The sequence below is a fragment of the Gossypium hirsutum genome, chromosome A12 (genome assembly GCF_007990345.1).
Source record: "Gossypium hirsutum isolate 1008001.06 chromosome A12, Gossypium_hirsutum_v2.1, whole genome shotgun sequence".
NCBI classification, from domain to species: Eukaryota; Viridiplantae; Streptophyta; class Magnoliopsida; order Malvales; family Malvaceae; genus Gossypium; species Gossypium hirsutum.
Window position 1 is genome coordinate 14,172,212 of NC_053435.1, and position 22,501 is coordinate 14,194,712.

At 30.3% G+C, this 22,501-nt stretch overlaps 1 protein-coding gene and 1 long non-coding RNA gene across 2 annotated transcripts; both read left to right on the forward strand.

Annotated features, from left to right (window-relative positions):
• The first annotated feature begins 15,246 nt into the window (after positions 1-15,246).
• LOC121211317 (uncharacterized) lies at positions 15,247-17,289 on the forward strand. Its single transcript, XR_005906622.1, has 3 exons — positions 15,247-15,346; positions 16,356-16,440; positions 17,241-17,289. It is a non-coding gene; the product is annotated as an uncharacterized lncRNA (long non-coding RNA).
• Positions 17,290-19,212: 1,923 nt separating this feature from the next.
• LOC107926937 (metallothiol transferase FosB) lies at positions 19,213-20,408 on the forward strand. The gene is made up of 3 exons (XM_016857885.2): positions 19,213-19,597; positions 19,676-19,790; positions 19,865-20,408. Exons 1-3 carry the CDS (start codon positions 19,431-19,433, stop codon positions 20,153-20,155), a joined length of 573 nt encoding a protein of 190 aa, XP_016713374.2. The 5' UTR covers positions 19,213-19,430; the 3' UTR covers positions 20,156-20,408.
• The last annotated feature ends 2,093 nt before the right edge of the window (positions 20,409-22,501 follow it).

Below are 22,501 nucleotides of genomic sequence, written 5' to 3' on the forward strand. Positions count from 1 at the left end.
AGATAGATGTAACTTAATAAGCAAATGCCTCTAAAATAGTAACAAAATTAACAATAAAACAAAAGTTATACAATATCCAAACAATAACAACAAAATAGTAGTAACATAATAGTGAAATGACAGGAAAACAGTAGAAAAACAACAACAAAACTGCAAGTTTTTTTTTTGCAAATTCAGACCAAGCCTGACCCCAAAAAAACCTTATTTGAGGTCTGATCCATTTTCTAAACCGGCCTTAATTTTTTTGCTCAAGCCCATTTTTCGAGCCTATAGTTTTGTCCAAACCCTCCCAAGTTTCAAGCGGGCCTTTAGGTAGACAAGACTATTAGCTAGTACCTTCATTTTATATATACTAGTATGATTTGTAGTCCACACTTCGTATTAGGTTGATTATTTATTTGTAGTCCCTATATACTTCATACATTTGGAATTTGGTCCTACTACTTTTATTTTCAAGAATTTAGTCCACTGCTTTTCAGATTTAGAAATTCAGGTCCAGTTGTTACTGTAACTAAAATTCTTCTATTAAATTCTCTTGTATGACATTTTGAATTTTTTAAAAAAAATATTCACTTGACAGTCATTTAACAATAAAATTATGTTGGAAATATTGATTAGGTTTTAAAAAAAAACACTCATTCAAAAACATCATGATAATTTTTTTATTGGAATAGTGTTCTTAAAAAAATTGACATCAGCATTTTGATTGAAATGGTTAATAATATTAACTATTTAAACTAATTAACTACATTATATGAGTAAAGAGACCAAATTATGTCAAAAATTAAAGTATATTAATTAAATTTAAAGTTTTAGTATAGTTTAGGGGCTAAAATTGAAATTAGACCATTATCATATAATGTAAAAATACAATGTCAATTTAGAAGATATTTGAAAATGGGATGCTATGTCTCAATCCCTAAAACTCTTAGGGCATTCAAATTATATATAACTATGTGATATTTTAATCAAAATGTCAATAATATTAACCATTTAGACTAATTTATAACATTTTAAAAATATAAAAACAAAATTATTTTAGAAATTAAATTATAGATATTAAATCTCAAATTTAGGCACAATAAAAGGTCTGAAACTAAAATGGAATCATTTTTCTAAAGTGTAAAAAAATAGAAGAAAGAAAAAAAGAAAGCGCCCATCATGGAGTGCCACGTATAAACAACAGAAAGTCTTTTGTACCTTCCTTTTAGATATATTAATATGGTTCTTGGCCCATGCTTTGCTTTAGGTTAATTACTTATTTATGTCAAATTATAGAGTAAACATTTAAAATTTAAAATAAGTTACAAGTCTTTATACACTTTGTACATTTGAGATTTAGTTCCCTACCATTTTTTTCAGGAATATAATTTTTTATTTTTTGGATTTAAAAAATTCAAGTTTAGTTGTTACCATCTGATTGCCTCCAAACGTGCGAACATTTAGAGTAAAAATTGTGCAAATAAATATATATAAATTAAGTGCGGTATCTGCAAGCGAACAGGTCAATTTGTAATAAAGTTTTGTGTTACAACGAAACACTTCAGAAAGCATTATGAGGATCGTACTCAAGGGGTTGTAGATTGGAGAAATTTATTATTAAATTAACTATAGTAAATAATCGATTTACAAGTTAGTAGTACGAATCCAAATTAGAATATTAATTAAACTAATTAAACTAATTACCTTAAATTAACCTAATGAAATTTTCTATTCCTAGTGTTGATGATGCAAACTCCCAACCTATGATCAATTAAATCCTTAATTATTAATTCAAAAATTAGTTACCCTCAACTGAATTGTTTACCACCCTTAGCTAAGAATACCTTATCGATTTCATCTTCACTAAGGATTATCACCTAAGTCACCCTCTCGGTTTCTTCTTAGACATATGGATACCGTCTCGGTCTCACAGCTTGGCACAAGTTATACTCAGCAGGCTACCCCCTTTCGGCCTCATTTGTCTCGATATTATATTAGGGGTGTCACTCCCTAATATACTAAGTACTCTTAAATAAACACTCAATTTTAGATAAGTAATTATTTATTTAACAAATCAGTTTCATAACCGAAACATGCAAAATATAAAGTACACACAAGATTTTATCCCAATATTCATACAAACATTAGTTGGCCAGGCTAACGAAATATAAATAAAGGAATAAACGAAAGGGACAAAGAAATTGCTCATTGATAAATCATTGACGCACGGTTCTGAAACAATCTTCACTCGCAAATGTCTTTACATCGAAATAGAAAAGTTTCAATTAAGCGAACATAAAGAATAAAACTAAATAAAAACAAAGTAAATAAAATTGTCTAAGTTGAAGTCTAACTAAGTCTAACCCTTTTTCAGGTGACCCTAAAGTGACTTATATAGGCTAAATTAGGGTTATTTGATGCCCACACATGTCTTGATACACTTAAAGTCTAATTAATACAAGAGATATAAAAATACTACCAAATCACGACTGCTTACATCAATATCTGTCAGCATAACATTATAACTTCGCATGTAAGAATTTTTGTTGTGTAGAAGCCGATATCACTACATTGGGTTTCGATGTTGCAACATCGAGCTAGTGTCATGACAACCAATTCCGATGTCGCAACACCGATGTTTGTTTCATTCTAGGATTTTGTTTTTCACTTCAAACTTCGGTGTTGCGACACTAGATTCCTATGTCATGACATGGTTGTCATCCTTTGTGTTTTGGGACCTAAAATGACACATTGTACACTCAAATAACCTATTAGTCATTATTAAGGCCCAAGTTGGGCTCACGGGTCATTAAAACACCAGAAAATGTGTAAAAACACTATTTTGCAATAAAATAAATCTAGGCTAATAAAAATGAAAATGTAATAAATAAACATAATGTGACTTGAAATCAAGCTCATTAATTTTGAAAATAGTCTAATTTGCCATAACGAATTGTGGCAGATCACCTTTTTTGAGCACCAATCCTATTTTTCCAAATTTGAAATTTAGGGGAGACTTTGAGGGAATTTCAGCTTTGGGACATTCTTTAAGACACTCAATACGTGTATGTTTCAGCCCAAAGTATCAATCCGGCATCCTTACCCCTTTCCGAGTTCTCAAATATCGTACCTCTTCTAAGTCCTCAAAATTCGAATCTCCATTCCACATCAGCTTTAAACGACACACCACTAAACCTCAACTTGGTGTAAATCATCAAGAACTTCGTATCTATTCTAGAATGAGATGACCTACTGAAAATCTAGAGAACGACACTCAAATCAGAGATTGTCAAGAACTTGAATCGAAGTCTCTTGCTTTAGAATTTCGTACTAGTATGGATTCTTCAACTTGTGAGCCTTTTGTTCCTTTTTTGATGATTTTGATTTGCCTATTACTTAAAGAAAGGGTGTTCGAACATGTACAAACTATCCTATTGAGAAATATGTGGCATATGGGAAATTGCTGCCATCACATAAAACATATATTTCAGTAATTGATAATATAAATATACCAAGTTCAATTCAAGAGGCATTGAAAAATCCAACATGGAAGAAGGCTATCAAGAAAGAAATCAAGGCTTTAGATAGCAATGGAACTTAAACTCTTACAGAGTTACCTCAAGGGAAAAAGCTAGTGGGTTGCAAGTGGATATTTGCAGTTAAACATAAAACAGATGGAAGTATCAAAAGGTTTAAATCCAAACAGATGGCAAAAGGTTTTACTCAGTCATATGGAATCGAATATCAGGAAACCTTTGCACCTATTGTCAAGTTAAACATAGTTCGAGTACTATTATCACTAGCAGTAAACAAAGACTGGCCCTTGTACCAATTAGACATCAAAAATGCCTTTTTGAACAGAGATCTTGAAGAAGATGTTTACATGGAAATACCTCCAGGTTTAGAAAACTATTCAAACAACCATCATGTGTGCAAGCTGAAGAGATCATTGTATGGGCACAGGTTTTCTAAAACAATAGTAAAAAACAGATACAATGAATGCTAAGCAAATCATTCTTTATTTATGAAATCCTCATCAAAGGGTAGAATTGCTATTCTTATTGTTTACGTCGACGACATCATTCTAACTGGAGATGACTCAGAGGAAATTATCAAACTCAAAAGATTAATTGCTGCTGAATTTGAAATTAAAGATCTTGGCACTCTCAGATATTTCCTAGGTATGGAGGTTGCTCGATCTAAGGCAGGGATTGTTATATCCCAAAGAAAGTACATCTTAGATTTTCTAAATGAGATAAGCATGCTTGGGTATAAACCTACAGAGACGCCTATGGATCCCAACCTAAAGTTAAAGAAAAATGTGGAAAGTGCACCAGTGGATAAAGGGCAATATCAAAGACTAGTGGGCAAATTAATCTATCTCTCACATACGAGGCCAGTCATTGCATTCTCAGTTAGTGTTGTTAGCCAACACATGAATGATCTGCATGAGGAACATTTAAAGGCTATGAATCGGATTCTCAGATACCTAAAGATGACACCAGACCACTTTTTACTCTTCAAAAAGAATGAAAGTCATGAGATAGAAGTTTACACTAACGCAAGTTGGGCTGAATAATTGACTGAAAGAATATCAACAAGTGGTTATTGCTCCTTTGTTTGGGGCAATCTTGTTACATGAAGAAGCAAAAAGCAGTCTGCGGTGTCAAGTAGTGCAGAATTAGAATATCGTGCTCTTGCTTCGGGCATTTGTGAAAGAATGTGGATTCAGAGATTATTAAGAGAATTAAAAGTTATTTTAAGGACCAAATAAAATTACATAGTGATAGTCAATCTACTATAAGCATTGCTAAAAATCCAGTTTATCATGATAGGACCAAGCATGTGGAAATTGACAGGCATTTCATTCCAGAGAAGGTCAACAATGGAATAGTCCAACTGAACTACATCCCTACTCAACTGCAACTTGCTAACATTCTCACCAAAGCTCTTCCTGTAATGTCCCCCTACCCGAGACCGTCGCCGGAGTCGAGCAGGAGACATTACAAAACTTATCTTAGCACTTAAATAGTTTTCGTAGTAAACTATCCATCTGCGTCATGGTCGCTAAAAAAATCATATCTCGAGTTACGAAACTCGAAATTTAATTCCGTAAATTTTCCATGAAACTAGACTCATATATCTACTTACTAATTTTTTTCTAGAATTTTTGGTCAGGCCAATTAGTACAGTTTATTAGAAAAAGTCTCCCCTGTTTCAGGGTTCGGCTACTCTGACCCTTGTGCACTACGAATCAAATTTCTTCCTGTACAGAAATCCAATGACTATGCCATTTGTTTCAATTAAAAATAAACTCAATAAGGAATCCATACAAATAAAGTTTGAGTCCTAATTCTTAATACACAATTTATGGTGAATTTCTGAAGTCAGAATAGGGAATCCAGAAATTGTTCTAACCCTGTTTCACCAAAACAGAAATATCTCATAAAATACAACTCTTTTACCTATTTTTTTCTTTCATAATAAAAATAGATTCATTAAGCTTCAATTACAAATTTTATTCATTATCTAATTCACTTTATACTATTTTTGGTATATTTTCAAAGTTGGACTACCGCTACTGTCCAAATCTGTTTTAGTATAAAATGTTGATAACTAAGTTTATAACATCTTCATTTCTTCTCTCTACAATATTTACCAACACTTCCTCTTATTAATCTTTACTAACATATCAAAACATACCATACTTAAAGTTTTGGTAACATTTACAAAACATACCAAAATATCACTTAACAACTTAGATACTTTCAAAATGACCAAAAGACATCCTAGGTACAATGCCATTTTCCAAAAAGATAGAAACTTCACCAATTTGAGTTTGGGGATCGGCTTGTATGCTGAGTCCTTATACTTTCATACCTAGCCTGCGCACGGAAATAAACCGTACGCTGAGAATACTCTCAGTGGTATTTCTATAAACAATAGTTTAATCAACTTTAAAACATGGTAATTCAAACACATTATTGCTATTATTCAATACCAATCAGTACTTTAATAACCTTTACTTTATTTACCCTTATTAACATAACTCGGACACTGACGGATACACGGATCCAACCCACACTCCGGGATAAACACATAGTGCTTCATCGGAATAAATCCGGAACTTTAACATTATAGTACACAAAGTACTTCATCGGAACAAATCCGAAACTTTAACAGTAGTCGACACATAGTGTCTCATCGACTCAATGTCGGAATATCCCAATACTTCCAATTCCTATGACATGTCAATTATATCCGACTAGCCCGACACTGTTAATAGGGTATTCAAAATCACATTCATTTCAATATGGTAAAAATACTTACCTCATTCACATTTTCATACAATATAAATATCAAATATAGCAATAACGATTAAGCTCGGTTTATAAAAATACAAACCACTATTTATCGAATTTAATCGATATCTTCGTTCACTTTCTCTTTTCCCTTCTTTGATGACGTATCCGGTGCTACGTTTGCTACTAACAATCATACAATTAAAAATCATCAATATATTAATTCATAAAACACATTTTCACTTTCTACCAAACTTTTACAAAAATTCCAATTTCATCCTTTTTCCATTGCTAATCTTTTTTTCTTTAACTTAAGCTTCATATTCTCTTTTAATCAACTCATTAACAATTTCTAACTCATAAAATTCATTATAAAACATAAATTTTGAGCTCTATTCAACTTAGTCCCTATTTAAACATAACTTAGAAATTCCTTTAACTAATCACTTCTAACTTCAATTTCTATCAATTTAACCCATAAAACCTCAATTTATTCAACTAAATCAATATCTAAAAATTCTCTATTTTTCTTCATTTTAACCTCATACATGTAGAACTTTGAATTAGGCATCCATAAAGATAAAAATCATAAGAAAATGAGCTAAAACAACTTACCAATCAAACTTTAGGGCCTTAATCCTCAAATTTCACTTTTTTATTTATTTATTTCTTTCTTTCTTCTTTCTTTCACGTTTGCTCTCTGTTAGTCTTTCTATCTTCTTTTTCTATTTTATCAATTTTACTTATTATACTATTATTAACCTATAATAAATATAAAACTAACATGTGTAATAGCTATAACATAAAATATCTTATAGCTATTACACATATATACCAACTATTACACACGTTATTCATTATTAACACACACATGGCACTTAGGGTCTAATTACTAGATTAGTCCCTTTTACTTCTTTAATCTATAATTAAACTTTTATTCCTTATGCAATTTAGCCCTTTAAACTAAATGCAAGCTACTTCACTTAATTAAACACTAAATAACCATTCAACTATAATTCATAAATATTTCTAATAAATATTCATGAATAAATTTCATGGAAACAGTACTCAAGACTCAATTTCCGATACCGTAACTTTCGGTTCATTACACTTCAGCTTGAGGGGGAATGTAGAAAAAAGCCAAATTAGCTTGTATATATTAGGATTTTACTGATACGTTGTAATTTGGTAGATTAGGATTTATTATTTAGTTTCCTAAGACAAATAGGATCAGTCATTATTGATTTCTAATTAGTTGCTTTCCTAGTTTATTACGATTCCTAACTTTTTGGGATTGTCTCATTATCTTTCCTAGAATAATGGACTGAAATGTCAGTCATCCTAATATATAAGTTAGGTTGTATTTCCTTTATAAGAAGAAGAATTTTCCTGCACTAAATTTCTCAAATAATGTTAAAAATACTAATTAAAGTAGAATGATTATATTTTAAGTTTAAGCATAATAAAGAGACCAAAATTAAAATTTAACTATTTTTCCATAATATAAAGAAAAAAGAAAAGCAACATGATGCATCACGTGTCAATAAAGAAAGGCCTTTTGGACATTCCTTTTATATAGAGTGATTATTTGTTTGTGTGAAATTATGAGTAATAATTTGAAGGTTAAAATATGCTATAAGTCTCTATATATTTCTTATATTTCAAATTTAGTCCTCCTACTTTCATTTTTAGGAATTTAGCCCCTCTACTTTTTAGATTTAAAAATTCAAGTCCAGTTGTCACCATTATTAAAAAATTTCTATTAAATTATTTGATATGACATTGGAAATTTAAAAAAAAAATTTGTAATAATGTAACAATAAAAATTACGTTGAAAATTTTGATTAGATTTTTTATAACACCCCTAACCCTTATCCGTCGCCGGAACAGGGTTATGGAGCATTACTAGACTTTACGGATTAAATACGGACATTTCGCAACCTTTATTATACATATCAAGAATCAATCATATAACACTCATTTTTCCCTTAGATGAGCCCTCGAGGCCCAATATACACCTTAGAAGTGAATCGGGATTAAACCGGATACTCAGGGAATTTTGCCAAAATCTAAAAAAAATTCTTAGGAGCAAGGACACACGCCTGTATGGCCGGCTCACACGACCAAGAGACACGCCCATGTCTTCGGCCGTGTGAGCATTCGATATGAGGCATACGGCCGTGTCCCGGCCCGTGTCCATACCCGTGTAACTCTCTGACTTAGGTTACACGGCCAACCATAAGCCCTTGTGCTAAGCTGTGTGAAAGGTGAAAGGGTCACATGGCCAAGCCACATGCCCGTTTGCTAGGCCGTGTGCAAAAACTAGGGCATTCTGTTTTGAAATTTTAAGGTGCAGGAAACTTATGGCCAGACCACACGCCCATGTGCCAGGCCGTGTGTCACATACGGTTAAGACACACACCCGTGTAGACGAAAATAGGTCATTTTATGGCCTCTTTTCTCACCCATTCTTGATTTCAACCTACACACCTCAAATTTCATACATATAGTCCTTAATAAGAACTCTAAAGCGACCAATTCTTAACTTTAATATGGTCATATTATCACATATATAAGACAATTCACACATGCAACTACTTTTATTAACATGATTTATCAATTTATTCACTACTATGCTTAGGAATTATTTATTCATTAACCACACTAACACTTATACCAAACTTAACAAAACCATGCATATATAAGTTTACTTGAAATATAAACAAAATATAATTCTTGACATTTACACAACCATTTCAACTCCTATACATGCCATATAAACCATAATATGTATAACAAAATCTACCGGAGCAAACTAGATAGTGTTGCCTAATGTGTTGATCTAATCCTCCGATTTCACGTTAATCTACAAAGACATTAAACAAACAAGAAAGCTTAATAAAGCTTAGTAAGTTCGTTGGCTTTAAACATAAATCTTACCGAACATACTATAACAATTCATTTAAATAAATCATTTCATATACATTTCCTGCCAATCACATCTTCAATTGATGAATTCACTTATTTCAGATCAATAACAATAATAACTTTAAGTTTTCAAACATTAATTCCATATATCATTTACCAACCCTTGTCAAATCGAAGAATATCTTACGGAAATGAGTACATCGCATTTGAAAGCCCGAAGGCTGTATAGAAGCACATAAGTGCTAAAAGGAAACCCATGAGGGTTGAACAGAAGCTCATAGGAGTTAAAAAGAAACCCAAAAGGGTTAGATTGAAGCTTAGAGAGCTGAACGTAAACCCATTAGGGTTAAACTGAAACTCATATAGGTTAACTGAAGCTCATGAAAGCTAAACGGAAAGTAAACATGGAAGTTCGCAACAAGTGTTGAACCTCGGTTTACTTGGGTAAATTGCCATCAATTCTTCCTTTGCCACATAATGATTGTACTCAACCCCGCGTTCCACTTTAGTCGAATAATTATTTCAATTCACAATTTAATAATATTTCATTTTTCAACAATATACTAAATACATAATATCATTCATCAATTCAATATAATTAATAAACTTTAACCATACAAACTTACCAGGGTTAAATTGTAGAATTTGTAGTAGTTTAGGGACTATTCTGCTAATTTTTCTTTTTTCACGATTATCTACAAGCTCTTGATCTAAAATGTAAAATTATTCATGCATTAGCATATATTTCAGTTTCAATTCACTTTACAACCAATACCCTTCAAATTTTAGAATTACATAATTACCCTAACTTTTATAGTTTTTTGTAATTTAGTCCCTTACTAATTAGTCTACCAAATGAACTAATTTTTCTCAATTGAAAATTTATCTAAGTATTCTAGGCTATCTTAAAGCCTTTGATACATAAAAATTTAATAGCAAACCTTAATTCTTAAATTCTTCATAATTTAGTCCTAAATCAATATCTATCAAATTCATTTTATAAAATCATCATATGACAAAATTAAAGCCCTAAATCCATATTAATTCATCACAAACATCCAACACTCATCAATGGTAACTTTTAAAATTACTCATAAAATCCAAAACTAATGAAATAGATAATTGGACCTAGTTGTAAAAGTCCCAATAACACAAAAATTTCAAGAAAAGAGTAAGAATTGAACTCACTTGATGTAAAAATATGAAAGACCAGCTTTTGGAGACTCTTCTATGGTGTTTTTGGCTGAAGATTGATGAAATGTCTAAATTTTCAATTTAGTCATTGTTTTAACTTTTACCTTAATTCCCAAATGACTATTTTGCCCCTAATTCATCCAATTTCAAGATTTTTCTCTGCAAATGCCGTTTCAGCCTTCTAATAAGTGTTTAATTGCGTTTTTGCTCCTCCTTAATTTACTATTTAAGCTATTTAATCACTATTTCTTTTTAACTAATAAATTTTACATATTTTTCAATTTAGTCCTTTTTTTAATTAACTATCAAAACGTTAAAATTTTCTAACGAAAATTTAATATAAACTCAATGAAACTCCGTAAATATTTATAAAAATATTTACGGCTTGGTTTATGAAATCGAGGTCTCGATACCTCATTTTTGAAACTACTTAACTTAATACTTTCTTCTAAAACACAAATCACTATTTCAAAAGTCTTCCTAAAATCACATTTAACTCATAAATACTAAATAATAAAATTTTTGAACTCATTCATCGGATTTAATGGTCTCGAACTACTGTTTCTGACACCACTGAAAATTAGGCTGTTACATTTTTTCTTATCAAACATTCATTCGAACTCGTCATGATAAACTATTTTTTCTTACTGAAATAGTGTTCTCAAGGAAATTTGACCTCAACATTTTGATTGAAATATTTATCAATATTAACTATTTAGGCTTACCAATGACATTATAAAAGTAGAGGAATCAATTTATGTAAAAAAAATGAAGTATATAGATTAATTCTTAAGTTTCAGCATACTCTAGAGGTAAAAACTGAAATTTGATTAATGAGAAGTCATGTATCAATTTTTAAGACTCTCAAGACATTCAAATTATATATAACTATGTAATATGTTAATAAAAAAGTTAATTAATTAATTGTTTGGACTAATTAATGATATTATAAAAATATAAAAAAATTATGTTAGAAATTAAAATTTTGATGTTTTCAAAAAATGTAAAAAGGAAAAAAACCATGAGGATAGACCCACTTGTGACCAAAGGAAGGGCTTTTTTGATATATAGGCATATAGATACTCCAACTCTTCAAATTTGCAATTATAAGAAGCAAAAACAGCATTAGGGTTTTAATCCACTCCAGCCTTGTTAAGATAAGAGCATATATAGTTTGGTTACTTTAATAAGCTTGTTGTCGAATTTTAATACCATTTTTTAAGTTTAAATATGAAAACCCTACTTTATAACATGAAATCATTGTAGAATTTATTTTGATTTTTTGTATTTTAATTTGATATTGTAATCTAGATCAGGCATCTATTTGGGAGGAATTTTTTTTTTAATTTCTCAAGGTATTTTTACAGAAGCGAGCCCAGTAACTAATTCTCTCCATTCTATGATGCTAGTCACAAATTTTAAAACTGCTCCATAACTTATTTAAGAGGATTTAACTCTTTTTTTTTAAAATACATTGATTTCGTTTTGAAGGATAAAATTCTCTATGATGGATCCAACAATATAGGTTATATTTGGGTTCATACTGACGTTACTTTCCAGGGTAAATATTTTTCTAGACAACTTGATTTTCAATTAGGGGTGAGTAAAATTTGATTCGATTCGAAAAAAAAATTCGAGTTATTCAAATTATTCAAGTTTTGAGTTCAAATCAAGTCGAATTTTACAATTCAAATAACTCGAATAATTTGAATAACAGATTGGTTTAAATACCCTTTTGGTCCTTGTCAATTTTCAAAATGAGCAACTTGGTCTCTCTCTTAACAAAAATTACAAAAAAAATCAAAATAATTTTCAAAATTCAAAATATTTATAAAATATCCAAAATTTATACTTTTTAAAAATTATAATAATTTAAAAAAAAGTTAAAAGTTTAAAATTTGAGATCTAAATAAGTTGATTAATTATTCAAGTTTATCATGCTAAAGTATCTTCTTCTTCTTCTTGTTTTTGCTTTGAAAAAGCTTTCAAATATATATGGTTTCAAATATATGTGTTACAAAATGGGATTAGTTATGCTGTAAGAGGATTTTAATTTGACATGTTTAATTTTTTAATTTAACTCGAATAATTTCACTCGATTCAAATCGAATTTCATTTTACTCGGCTTAATTCGAAAAAAAATTTAAATTAAGATAAGATAATAAAATAGAACCCGTCAACTCGATTAACTAAAAAAATTTCACTCTATTTAATTGAATGTTCACTCTTACTTTCAATCAAACATTCATACTGTTATCAATATGTATCTTATTAGGGATTGGAATCATTTTACTTCTTTATTCTAACAAAAAAAAATGTGTAAAGTATTAGGAAAGCCCTTATACTTAGGAGTGGATTGCATTTCGACCCCACTACTAAAAAATGGGTAAATTAGTCCTTATACATTTCAAAACGTGCAAATTAGTCCCTCCGTTAAATTTTATCTGTTAAATGACAACATTGAATGTTAATTTAAATAGTTAATTACTAATTTGGTCTCCGAGCTATAGTTAAAATATCATTTAGATTTTTTTTAAAAATTTTCTTAACAATAATTTTAGAAAATTAAAAAATCTTAAAAATAAATATAAATTATTAAAAAATATATTAAATATATTAAAAATTATGTTGAAACAAAATCAAACTCAGATTTATTAAAGCCAAAACTTACATTCAAAGAAACTCTTCTCTGTCGAATCATGGTTTTTTTTTTGTTTTTTTTTTGAAAAATGGAGCTCTCTTTCTATAAGAGGGAAAATTTTTCCATTTTCAATAAAATTCTCGATTTGGTAAGAAGTAGAGGTGTCCATGGGCCGAGCCGGGTCGAGGTCAGGTCCAAAACAAATTCAAGCCTAGACCTATTTTTAGTCGGCTTGCCCAAAAAACTCATTTCACTATTAAAAAATTATATTTATAATTAGATTTAAATTAAAAAATATTTTTATTATTTAAATTGAATTTGGGTCGGGTCAATCTAAGGTGTGAAAATCCTTGTCCAAGCAAAACCCTAATCAGGCCAAGCCTATCGAGTCGGCCAAGCTACCTGGCCCTTGGATAGGTCTAATAAGAACTATCTAATGCAATGAAACACTAACCTTATCTGTTGAAAATGCTCTCTAGTGTAGTTCTAAAAGCACCCATTCAATAAAATCATGATTTTATTACTATTGAAATACAATCAAACGAAAGAACTAACATACACTAAGATTTTGCTTCTCTTTTTTGCGATGAAGAAGAAAATAAAGACAATGAGCTTCTTTTGTTGTTTCTCCATCTCTGGAGCCGTGTTGATGGCTTTGGGATTTTATTTTAAATTAAAATTTCACTTTTTATCTTTTATTTCTTTTCATAAATTTAAAATATTATTTTCTAAAATTTCAAAATCAATGAATTCCTTGATTAGAACCCATAAATTTAGATTAAAAATTCAAAACCTAGAAATTATTAAATCCAATAACTTAAAATTAAAGCTTGTTAGAGTATTAAACAATATAATATATTGAAATAGGAAAGTTTATAATAGCTAAGGAGATACAAAAATGAATAATCGAAATTATAAAATGGTGATTACACACAATTGAGAGATACGAAAGTATAGGAGATGCGAAAATGGGTATTCGTTAAAGTAGAATAAAGTAAACATTAAATAAATTTTTATTCATATTTTTAATTTTTAAAAATATTTTAACGCGAATTTTAATATTTTTAATAATTCATATTTATTTTTAATATATTTTAATTTTTTAAAATTATTGTTGAGAAATTTTTTGATAAAATTAAAATGATATTTTAGCTATAGTTTAAAGACCAAATTAGTAATTAACTATTTAAATTAACATTTCACACCATCATTTAACTGTTAAAATTTAACAAAGGGATTGAAATGTATAAAGATTAATTTGTCTATTTATTCAGTAGAGGAGTCAAAATACAATCTATCCTAAGTAAGGGCTTCCCTTGTACATTTATCAAAAGAATCTAATAGTAATGAAGATAACATTCATGGGCTGGACAACTTAAGGCCTAAATAAACGCTACTAAATTATATTTCTTGAGTTTGGACTTCTTTGTGATGTGGTCATGGAAGATGTTTAATCCAAAACTACATGAGCTATCTTGTCTATAACCCAAAACAGTTGACTTGGACACAGCACAAAGCTCTATCTGCTTGTATTTACGATTCTTATGGATATTCTATTTCTTTTCTTACCACTTTTGCGCCCCTTTTCCCCCTTTTTTGCACTTTCCTAAACCTTGATTTATGGATGTTGTCGTTGTGATGGCCGTCGTCGTCATAATCTAACTCACCCGTTTGTAGCTGTATTCACAGCTGGGGTATCAATAAGTTCCGCTGCCATAGTTGTATATATAGATAACAATTTCATGTTAGTATTTCTGATAAAATATTCGATACGTTTGTTGGAAATGAAGAAAATGTTAACCCTGAGGTAGTGACTGTGACAGCCTTATTTTGACCTTAGTCGGGAAGTGGTTTCGGGACCACAAAATTGAGACACAGAAAAATAATTAAATGTCATATTCCATGTTTATTGTGTGTGCACATGCATATATGAAGGTTTTATGCTTTAATTTTGACAATTGAATATGAAATTGTAAATAGGACTTATGTGTGAAAAATGTGAAAGATGATGGGTAATTTTTAAAAGTGGTTTATAATAAAGGTACTAAAAGGAATGGTTTTGCATGTCAAATTGCCCATTTTATTGTTGGTGGCCGGCCATGTTGCTAGTTAATAAATAATATATATATTTTCTATTATCAATATGTTAATTAAATGGCTTTTATTTATTGAATAATAATAAAAGAATAAAGAGAACATGGGTGATAAAAACAAAGTGTTCATCTTTGTTTCTTGAAGAACCGAATGTGAAAGAAGTTTAGGGGAGGAACATCATTCGATCATCCTAGTCTTAATTAAGGTAAGAAGTTTTCGTTAATTCTTGAAATTTTAGTTAAATTCTAATAAATTACTAAGTTCCTTATTAGACCCATGTTAAATTTTTGATATTTGGTGAATGAATATGGTTTTCGGTCATGGTAAATAATAAAGAATGTGGTTGTTGTTCTTGTTAACTTGGATGAATTTTGGTGGATAGGTGTTTGAATCAAACAAATGATCATGTGTGTACACTAGATGCTAAGTGAGAAGAATCGGTCATTATATTAGAGGCCATTGCCGAATATGAACTTAGTTATTGTGAGTGATGAGTGTGTTTTGAGTTGATGAAAAAAATGCTTAAAAATGTGTTATAAGCAAATTATATGCTAAGCTAAGGTTGTTAAATTATCAATTTTTCTTCCTTGCCGAATATGTGTTTATAAAGATGAGTGGTGTTGAACGTTTTAAATAATTTAGATGATTATTAATCTAGGTATAAGCTAGGTAATATTAATTGATTGTGACTTAATTGTTTTATAGCAAGTGCCGATTATGGAAATTTCAAAATTCGGTCTTAGATCTTAATGTATATTTTTTTTATTCTATTAAGTTGAATTGGAAAGTTGTTACATGCAAAGAAGATGATTAGGACTTATATAGACAATCGGCATTAGCTAAGGAGTGAGAATGTTGATTGGTAATGTATATGTAAATGAGTAGTGTTATACACATATGATCTGTTTGGTAATAATCGCATTGGCTACACTAGTGTATAAGAAAACGAAGTAAACTATGTGAGTTTTGCTTATGTATGCGAAACTAGTATAAGATGAATGATCGGTTATAAAATCATTTTGAGTTGAGTTATAAGTGACTATCGTGGCTTGATGAGTTCTTACCATTTTCAGTTACAAATAAGTATGAAGTTTGAACCATGGCATAATTATAAATATTAATACATATTGAAATTGTTATGTGATTGCCGAATGTGAATTATGAGTAAACAATATGGGTTAAGATATTAAACAAATCTATTTGTATTTATTAAGCTAAAGAGCAAGGAGGATCGAAGTCGGATAGGGGAAAAGAGAAGGCAATAGAGTAGCCAATCTACTACCGTTTCAATATACCGAGGTAAGTTTTTAAGTAGGCTCTTCTAGTATACATAATTAAAGATGCCTATACGAATATGGTAAATGAATCGAAATTTTTGGTTGGCACTTGAATAAAATTGTTCATTAATTAATGTGGGTATGCGATTCATAGTGAGGATCATTTGGAGTTAAGCTGTAATGGTGTTATGAACATGTGAATTTGAGTATAACTTTGGAGTTGAAATGTGAATGATGATATCTATATTGATAGAATCTATCCGGACTAAAGGTCCGCAGGCTATGAGCTGGAAAAAAATATAACCGGGTTAAGTCCCGAAGGTATTTGTGCGGGTTATTATAACCGGGTTAAGTCCCGAAGGCATTTGTGCTGGTTGTTACATCCGAGCCAAATTCCGAAGGTATTTATGTTTGGAAAGGTGCGACTCTGTCGTAATAATTCCGATTAATGTTCTCATAATCCCTAATATGACCATGTATGGATCGTATATACATTGGAAAAAAAAAATTTGGTACAGTGTCAGTTGTGATTACGAAATCGAATAATACTCTTCCGGCCATTTCTTAGGATTATATGAAGTCTATAGCTCACTCGAGCTACATGAAATTGAATCAAATGAAATTTAGTTAAGTTTGACTTCGAATGTATAAACCTATTGATAAAAGTGTAAATTAAAACGAATACGTGATCTTGTGCATAGGCATTTATTTATCCTTATGAATGCTATTTCTTTTGTGTTTTTGTTTCAAATGAGTTCCTTACTTATAAACTTACTAAGCATCGAAACGCTTACTCTGTTGCTTAAATTCTCTGTATTATAGATTTTATTCGTCAGCTATCGGACTCGGAGGTGTCAAAGTCGAAGTCATCCACACTATCTAAGCCACTTTTTGGTACTCTTCAGTTGAACTTGATAATGGCATGTATAGGGCTGACCCTTGTTGTTAATTAAGTATCCTTTGGTAATGTATATTCGTATAGCCATGCGAAAATGGCTTGTATATTTTGAGTATAACATTATGATCATTTTGTATATATGGTCTTATGATATGGTTATTAAGTGGTGTGGAAATGCTTGGTAATGATTAGCCATTGGAATGGCCAATCATGGTCCTATTGGTGCTACGTATGTCATGGCTAATCGTGATTATACTTGGAAATAATGTATGTCAAATTACTAGTTGATTCATGGAAAACTATGAAATAGGTAAAATTTACCTTAAAATAGATGCTGACAGCAGCAGTGATGTGAATTTGAAAAATCACTAAAAATAGTAGAAATGGAATTAAATAATGAATAAATTATGTAATCGAATCTTGATGAGTCTATTTTCATATGAAAAAAACGAAACGACCATATGAGCCGTATTTTATGAGATGTTTAAGTTTTCGTGAAAAAGGGCCAGAGCAATTTCTGGATCCCTGTTTTGACTTTGGAAATTCACCATAAATTAACCAGAGATAATTAGAAGTCATGCTTTATATGTACAGATTCCTTTTTGAGTCTAGTTTCATTAGAAACAAACGGCATAAGTATTGAAGCCTTGTACAGGGAGATATCTAAGTTGTAATGCATGAAGGTCAGAGTAGTCGAACCCTGAAACAGGGGAGACTTTAACTAATAAACTGTACTAATTGGCCTGACCAAAAATTCTACAAAAAAATTAGTAAATATATGTATGAGTCTAATTTCAGGAAAAATTTACGGAATTGAATTTCGAGTTTTGGAACTCGAGATATGATTTTTAGAGTGACTTTGATGCAGTTAGCCAGCTCGTCTGGAAATTTTAAAAATGAATTGTATGAGCTGTTTAAGTAAGGAGTCAAGTCCGTTAGCACTTCGTGTTCGACTCCGGCAACGGTCTCGGGTACGGGGTGTTACAGTGACTCTTACTGATTAAACATTACATGTCATAATGTTGACCAAAAACATCCAGACTTGTTCCCAACTGTTGACCTGTGACGTGATCACCATGCATGAGGCTAGGCTAGGGTGTCAATTGCAACGCGATTTTACTGTCAAGTCAAATTTCATGGAACGGGAAACAGCAAAGAAGTTTCTCACCCTTTTGGAACTTTGTACTCCCTGTCTTTAGGATACCTCGAAAAGGCAAAAACAGCACTGCCTCTTCCTTTATGCTTGTTTGGTTATAGCCCTTCAAAATCACCATTTTTTGGCACAAATGAATAATATTAGAATAGATTTTGTTATTCGCTTATTTTAGCGGCATCTTCAACACGAGCTTAGGCAACAAGCTAAACCAGACAGCCTTTTTTTTTTCTTGCAAATTGATTTTGTGCAGATCCTGATGGGAGGGAAAAAAAATCTTTGTCACTTTCACATATATGGTTATACCGATGAATGATCAGTGCAAAAAACGCGTGATAAAGCAGTAACTAGCTAATTTTAATCCACATATAGAAAATCTACATACCAAATAGTATACGACATAATAATCTCAACTTGGAAACTATATACGTTATCTTTTACAACTGTTAATCGAATCCGATTATTCCTGAAAAATGTGAACTCTCCATCAATAAATCATAACTTGAGGTTCAAAACTATGTACCAGAATGGGAAATTCAATGATAAAAGGGTTAAAGACCCTCTACTTAATGTCTAACTGCCTCTTGTCTGTATAAATAAAAACCATAAAACCAATGAAACAGATAGTTTTTTTTTTTAATTAATGGAATATGAATACCAGCTTGGGAGCATTAATTTAATTACAACGTTTCAGGTACAGAAGCTAAATGGCTGTTTTGATATTTGAACTTGTACATTTTTTTCCTATTTCTTCAAAAAAAAAAAAAAGGGTCTATGTATCTGATTGGGAAGTAAGAGTATTTGCCAGGAAAGTTCCTCATAATTACTTGAGTTTGAATTCATGAAATGAGATGTTTCACTGTTTGCTTTTTGCTTTATAAAAGACCACAAGGCAGTGTCCTAGTCATCATGCAAAGTGAGATAGTAGAGATAGGCAGAAGCAAAGTGTAAGAGTGAAACCATGTTGGACTCTGTGGAAGCAAACAACTTTGAGGCATTGCCACTTCTGTCATTGAATCATGTCTCATTGTTGTGTAGATCAGTCTGGGATTCAGTGCGGTTCTATGAAGATGTTTTGGGCTTTGTTTCCATCAAACGCCCTTCTTCTTTCAAGTTCAATGGAGCTTGGTAACCTTACTGCTCTACCCTTGTTTAGTAAAATCCAGTGTTGAATGAAACAGGATACTAACTGAACAACTGATGCAGGTTGTATAATTATGGCATTGGGATACACTTAATTGAGAATCCATCAATCGATGATTTCGACACTATCGTTGAACCTCGACCGATTAATCCAAAGGATAATCACATATCCTTCCAGGTATAGCAAAATGAAACCAAGTTGAATCTTTCAGAAACCAAGCAGCACTAACAAGTTTCTGCTTGAAATAACAGTGTACTGATGTTGGCCTTGTCATGAGGAGGCTGCAAGACATGGGAATGAAGTATGTTACGGCGGTGGTCGAAGACCAAGGGAACAGGGTTGATCAGGTATTCTTTCATGATCCAGATGGTTACATGGTTGAGCTCTGCAACTGTGAGAACATTCCTATCATTCCTCTTTCTTCATGCTCATTCAAGCAAAGGCTAAGCAGTTTCTACAAGTCTGCACCGGCTAAATGCGGATTCATGGAAAACGCCATGATGGAGAGCTTAAGCATGGAAATGTTGAACATTTCATTTTGAATCAGCACAAGGAAAAGAAAAACTGTGAGCAACTTTCATTTTTCTTTTTCTGCTATTATATTCTGCAATTGTTTTCACAAGTCTTACAATGGTGTGCTGTCTTGTTTTTCCTGAACAACTTGTGTATTTCGTAATGGTTATAGCAGTTAATAAGTATGTGAGATTGAGTTGCAATCCTTGTGTAATATATCTATACCCTATCAGCCTAAATGAGGCTTCTGATGTATAAATGAAAGAAATATGGTTTGCAAAATCTCAGTGTTTTGCCATTTTGTGCCTTTCCCTTCAGCAATGTTACTCATATTCTTATTTATTTTCTTCAATTAAATCTCGTAATAGATACTTATATTCTTCATAAATTTTAAATTTAATCCTTATATTTTATTTCCAATCATTTAATCTCTCTATTTTTAGAATTCAAAAATTTTGAAATAAAAGATTTTACATTGATGTATTTTAATTTTCGATAATAAATACAAAAAAATAAATAAAATAATGTACACAAAAAATTATTTATGGCGGTGAAAATTGTGGAGCGAGAAGCAGAATGAAAAGGATGGAGGCAGGTGGAAGAAATGACATAAAGACACAACATGAAGCGATATCTGTCAACAAAAGCTGTGTAAACTTATGATTTCATGAGTATAGAAAAATGAGTAAAGAAGGTGTTTTGATGGAAGATGTAACTCATTGAGCTTCCGCCAGTTGTGCTGAGATTGCTTCCTCACTCAGTTTTTTTCTTTTCAAGGTTTGGATTTATATGGTTGGTTTCTCAAGAATAATATGCAATCCCCACTTTTAATAAAGCTAAAGTAGATAGATAATCAGCTAATTATTAAAATTGAGAATATTTTTTCTTAAATTTTTTTTAGACATATATTATTTTAAAAAAAATATTTATGCATTTTTAAATATTTCTTTAAATTTTTTAAAATTAAGATTAAATTGAGAATATTTGTAAATTTTAAAAATTAATTTTTAAAAAATTATGACTAAATCAATATAATATGTAAAAATTAAGGGTTAAATTTATTATTATATCGATTTTTTTAATTGTCACATCAGCTTATGGTTTATAATTTTAACAAGAGTGATCAAAATGATCGAACTATGTAATATAGGTACTTAAATTACAAACTTTTCATTTTGGGTGCATAAAATAAAAACTTTTGATAATTTGGTTTCATTCTTTAATAAAATACAGTTAAAGGATTTGAACATTTTTTTTTGTCTTGATTTACTTTAATTCATTTGGTTTGAGTTTTACAATTTTAAGGGTAAATTATACAAATAGTCATTTAATTATGCTCACATTTCTCTTTTGGTCTCTCAAGTTTAAAAAATTTCAATTTAGGCATTAATACTTGAATTAGTTCCTGCTTTGGTCACCCACAATTAAATTAATAATAGAAAGTCTTTTTCTAACTGATATAATAACATATTTAGTCTTCAATTCTTTATTCTACCATTTTAATCCTAATTTTGAATAATTTAATAAATTTAACCCTCCATATTTACAAATTCTATCAATTTGATTATCAAACTTCCTTACAAAAGCTTTTAGCTTTTAAAACACATGCATTCCATATCTATAAATTTGTAAAAGCCCAAAAAGAATAACGGACTTCTCTCAACTAACAAGCCTTTTTTTGAGCTGATTTCTAATACCAATGAGTTTATCTTGAAACTTTATTTTCTTATCTTTTTTTCATTAGTTTTATTCTAAATATAATGTTTTATAACACTTTGATTGATAAAATTTTGGTTAAAGAAGATGAAAAATCTTTAAGAAAGACACTTTAAATTTACTCTTATTGTTAGTAGTATGATATTTCCTTCAATGGACACAAAAATAGTCCCTGAAGTTAGTCTTTGAAATTGAAAATTAAATATAGAGTTAAAAAATATAGTTTTAAAAAATTTAATTGTTTAATCAATAATTATATAATTAAAAAAATACGAAATTTTGATTTTTCATAAGAAAAAAATGTGAAAGAATTAATTGAATTTCCTTTTGTTACATTGATAATTATTTTTTAAAGATTAAGAGATTATTATTATTATTATTATTATTATTATGTTTTCTATTTATTTTTAATTTATAAATCCACAATAAGGAATATGTATCACTAATAATCTAATTTAGTGTCAAATAATTTACCAAATTAATTAAAAACTAAAATTATCCTAGTTAGTGTGACAGACTGATTTAAGGCCTAGTTGGAACAGTGGTCTCAGGACCAAATCTGAAGTTAAAAAGATTATTTTATTATTATTTTGATGTTCTGGCATGAACATATTAGTGCATGAAAAAAATTTGGTAAGTTAATTTTGACGTTTGTGAGC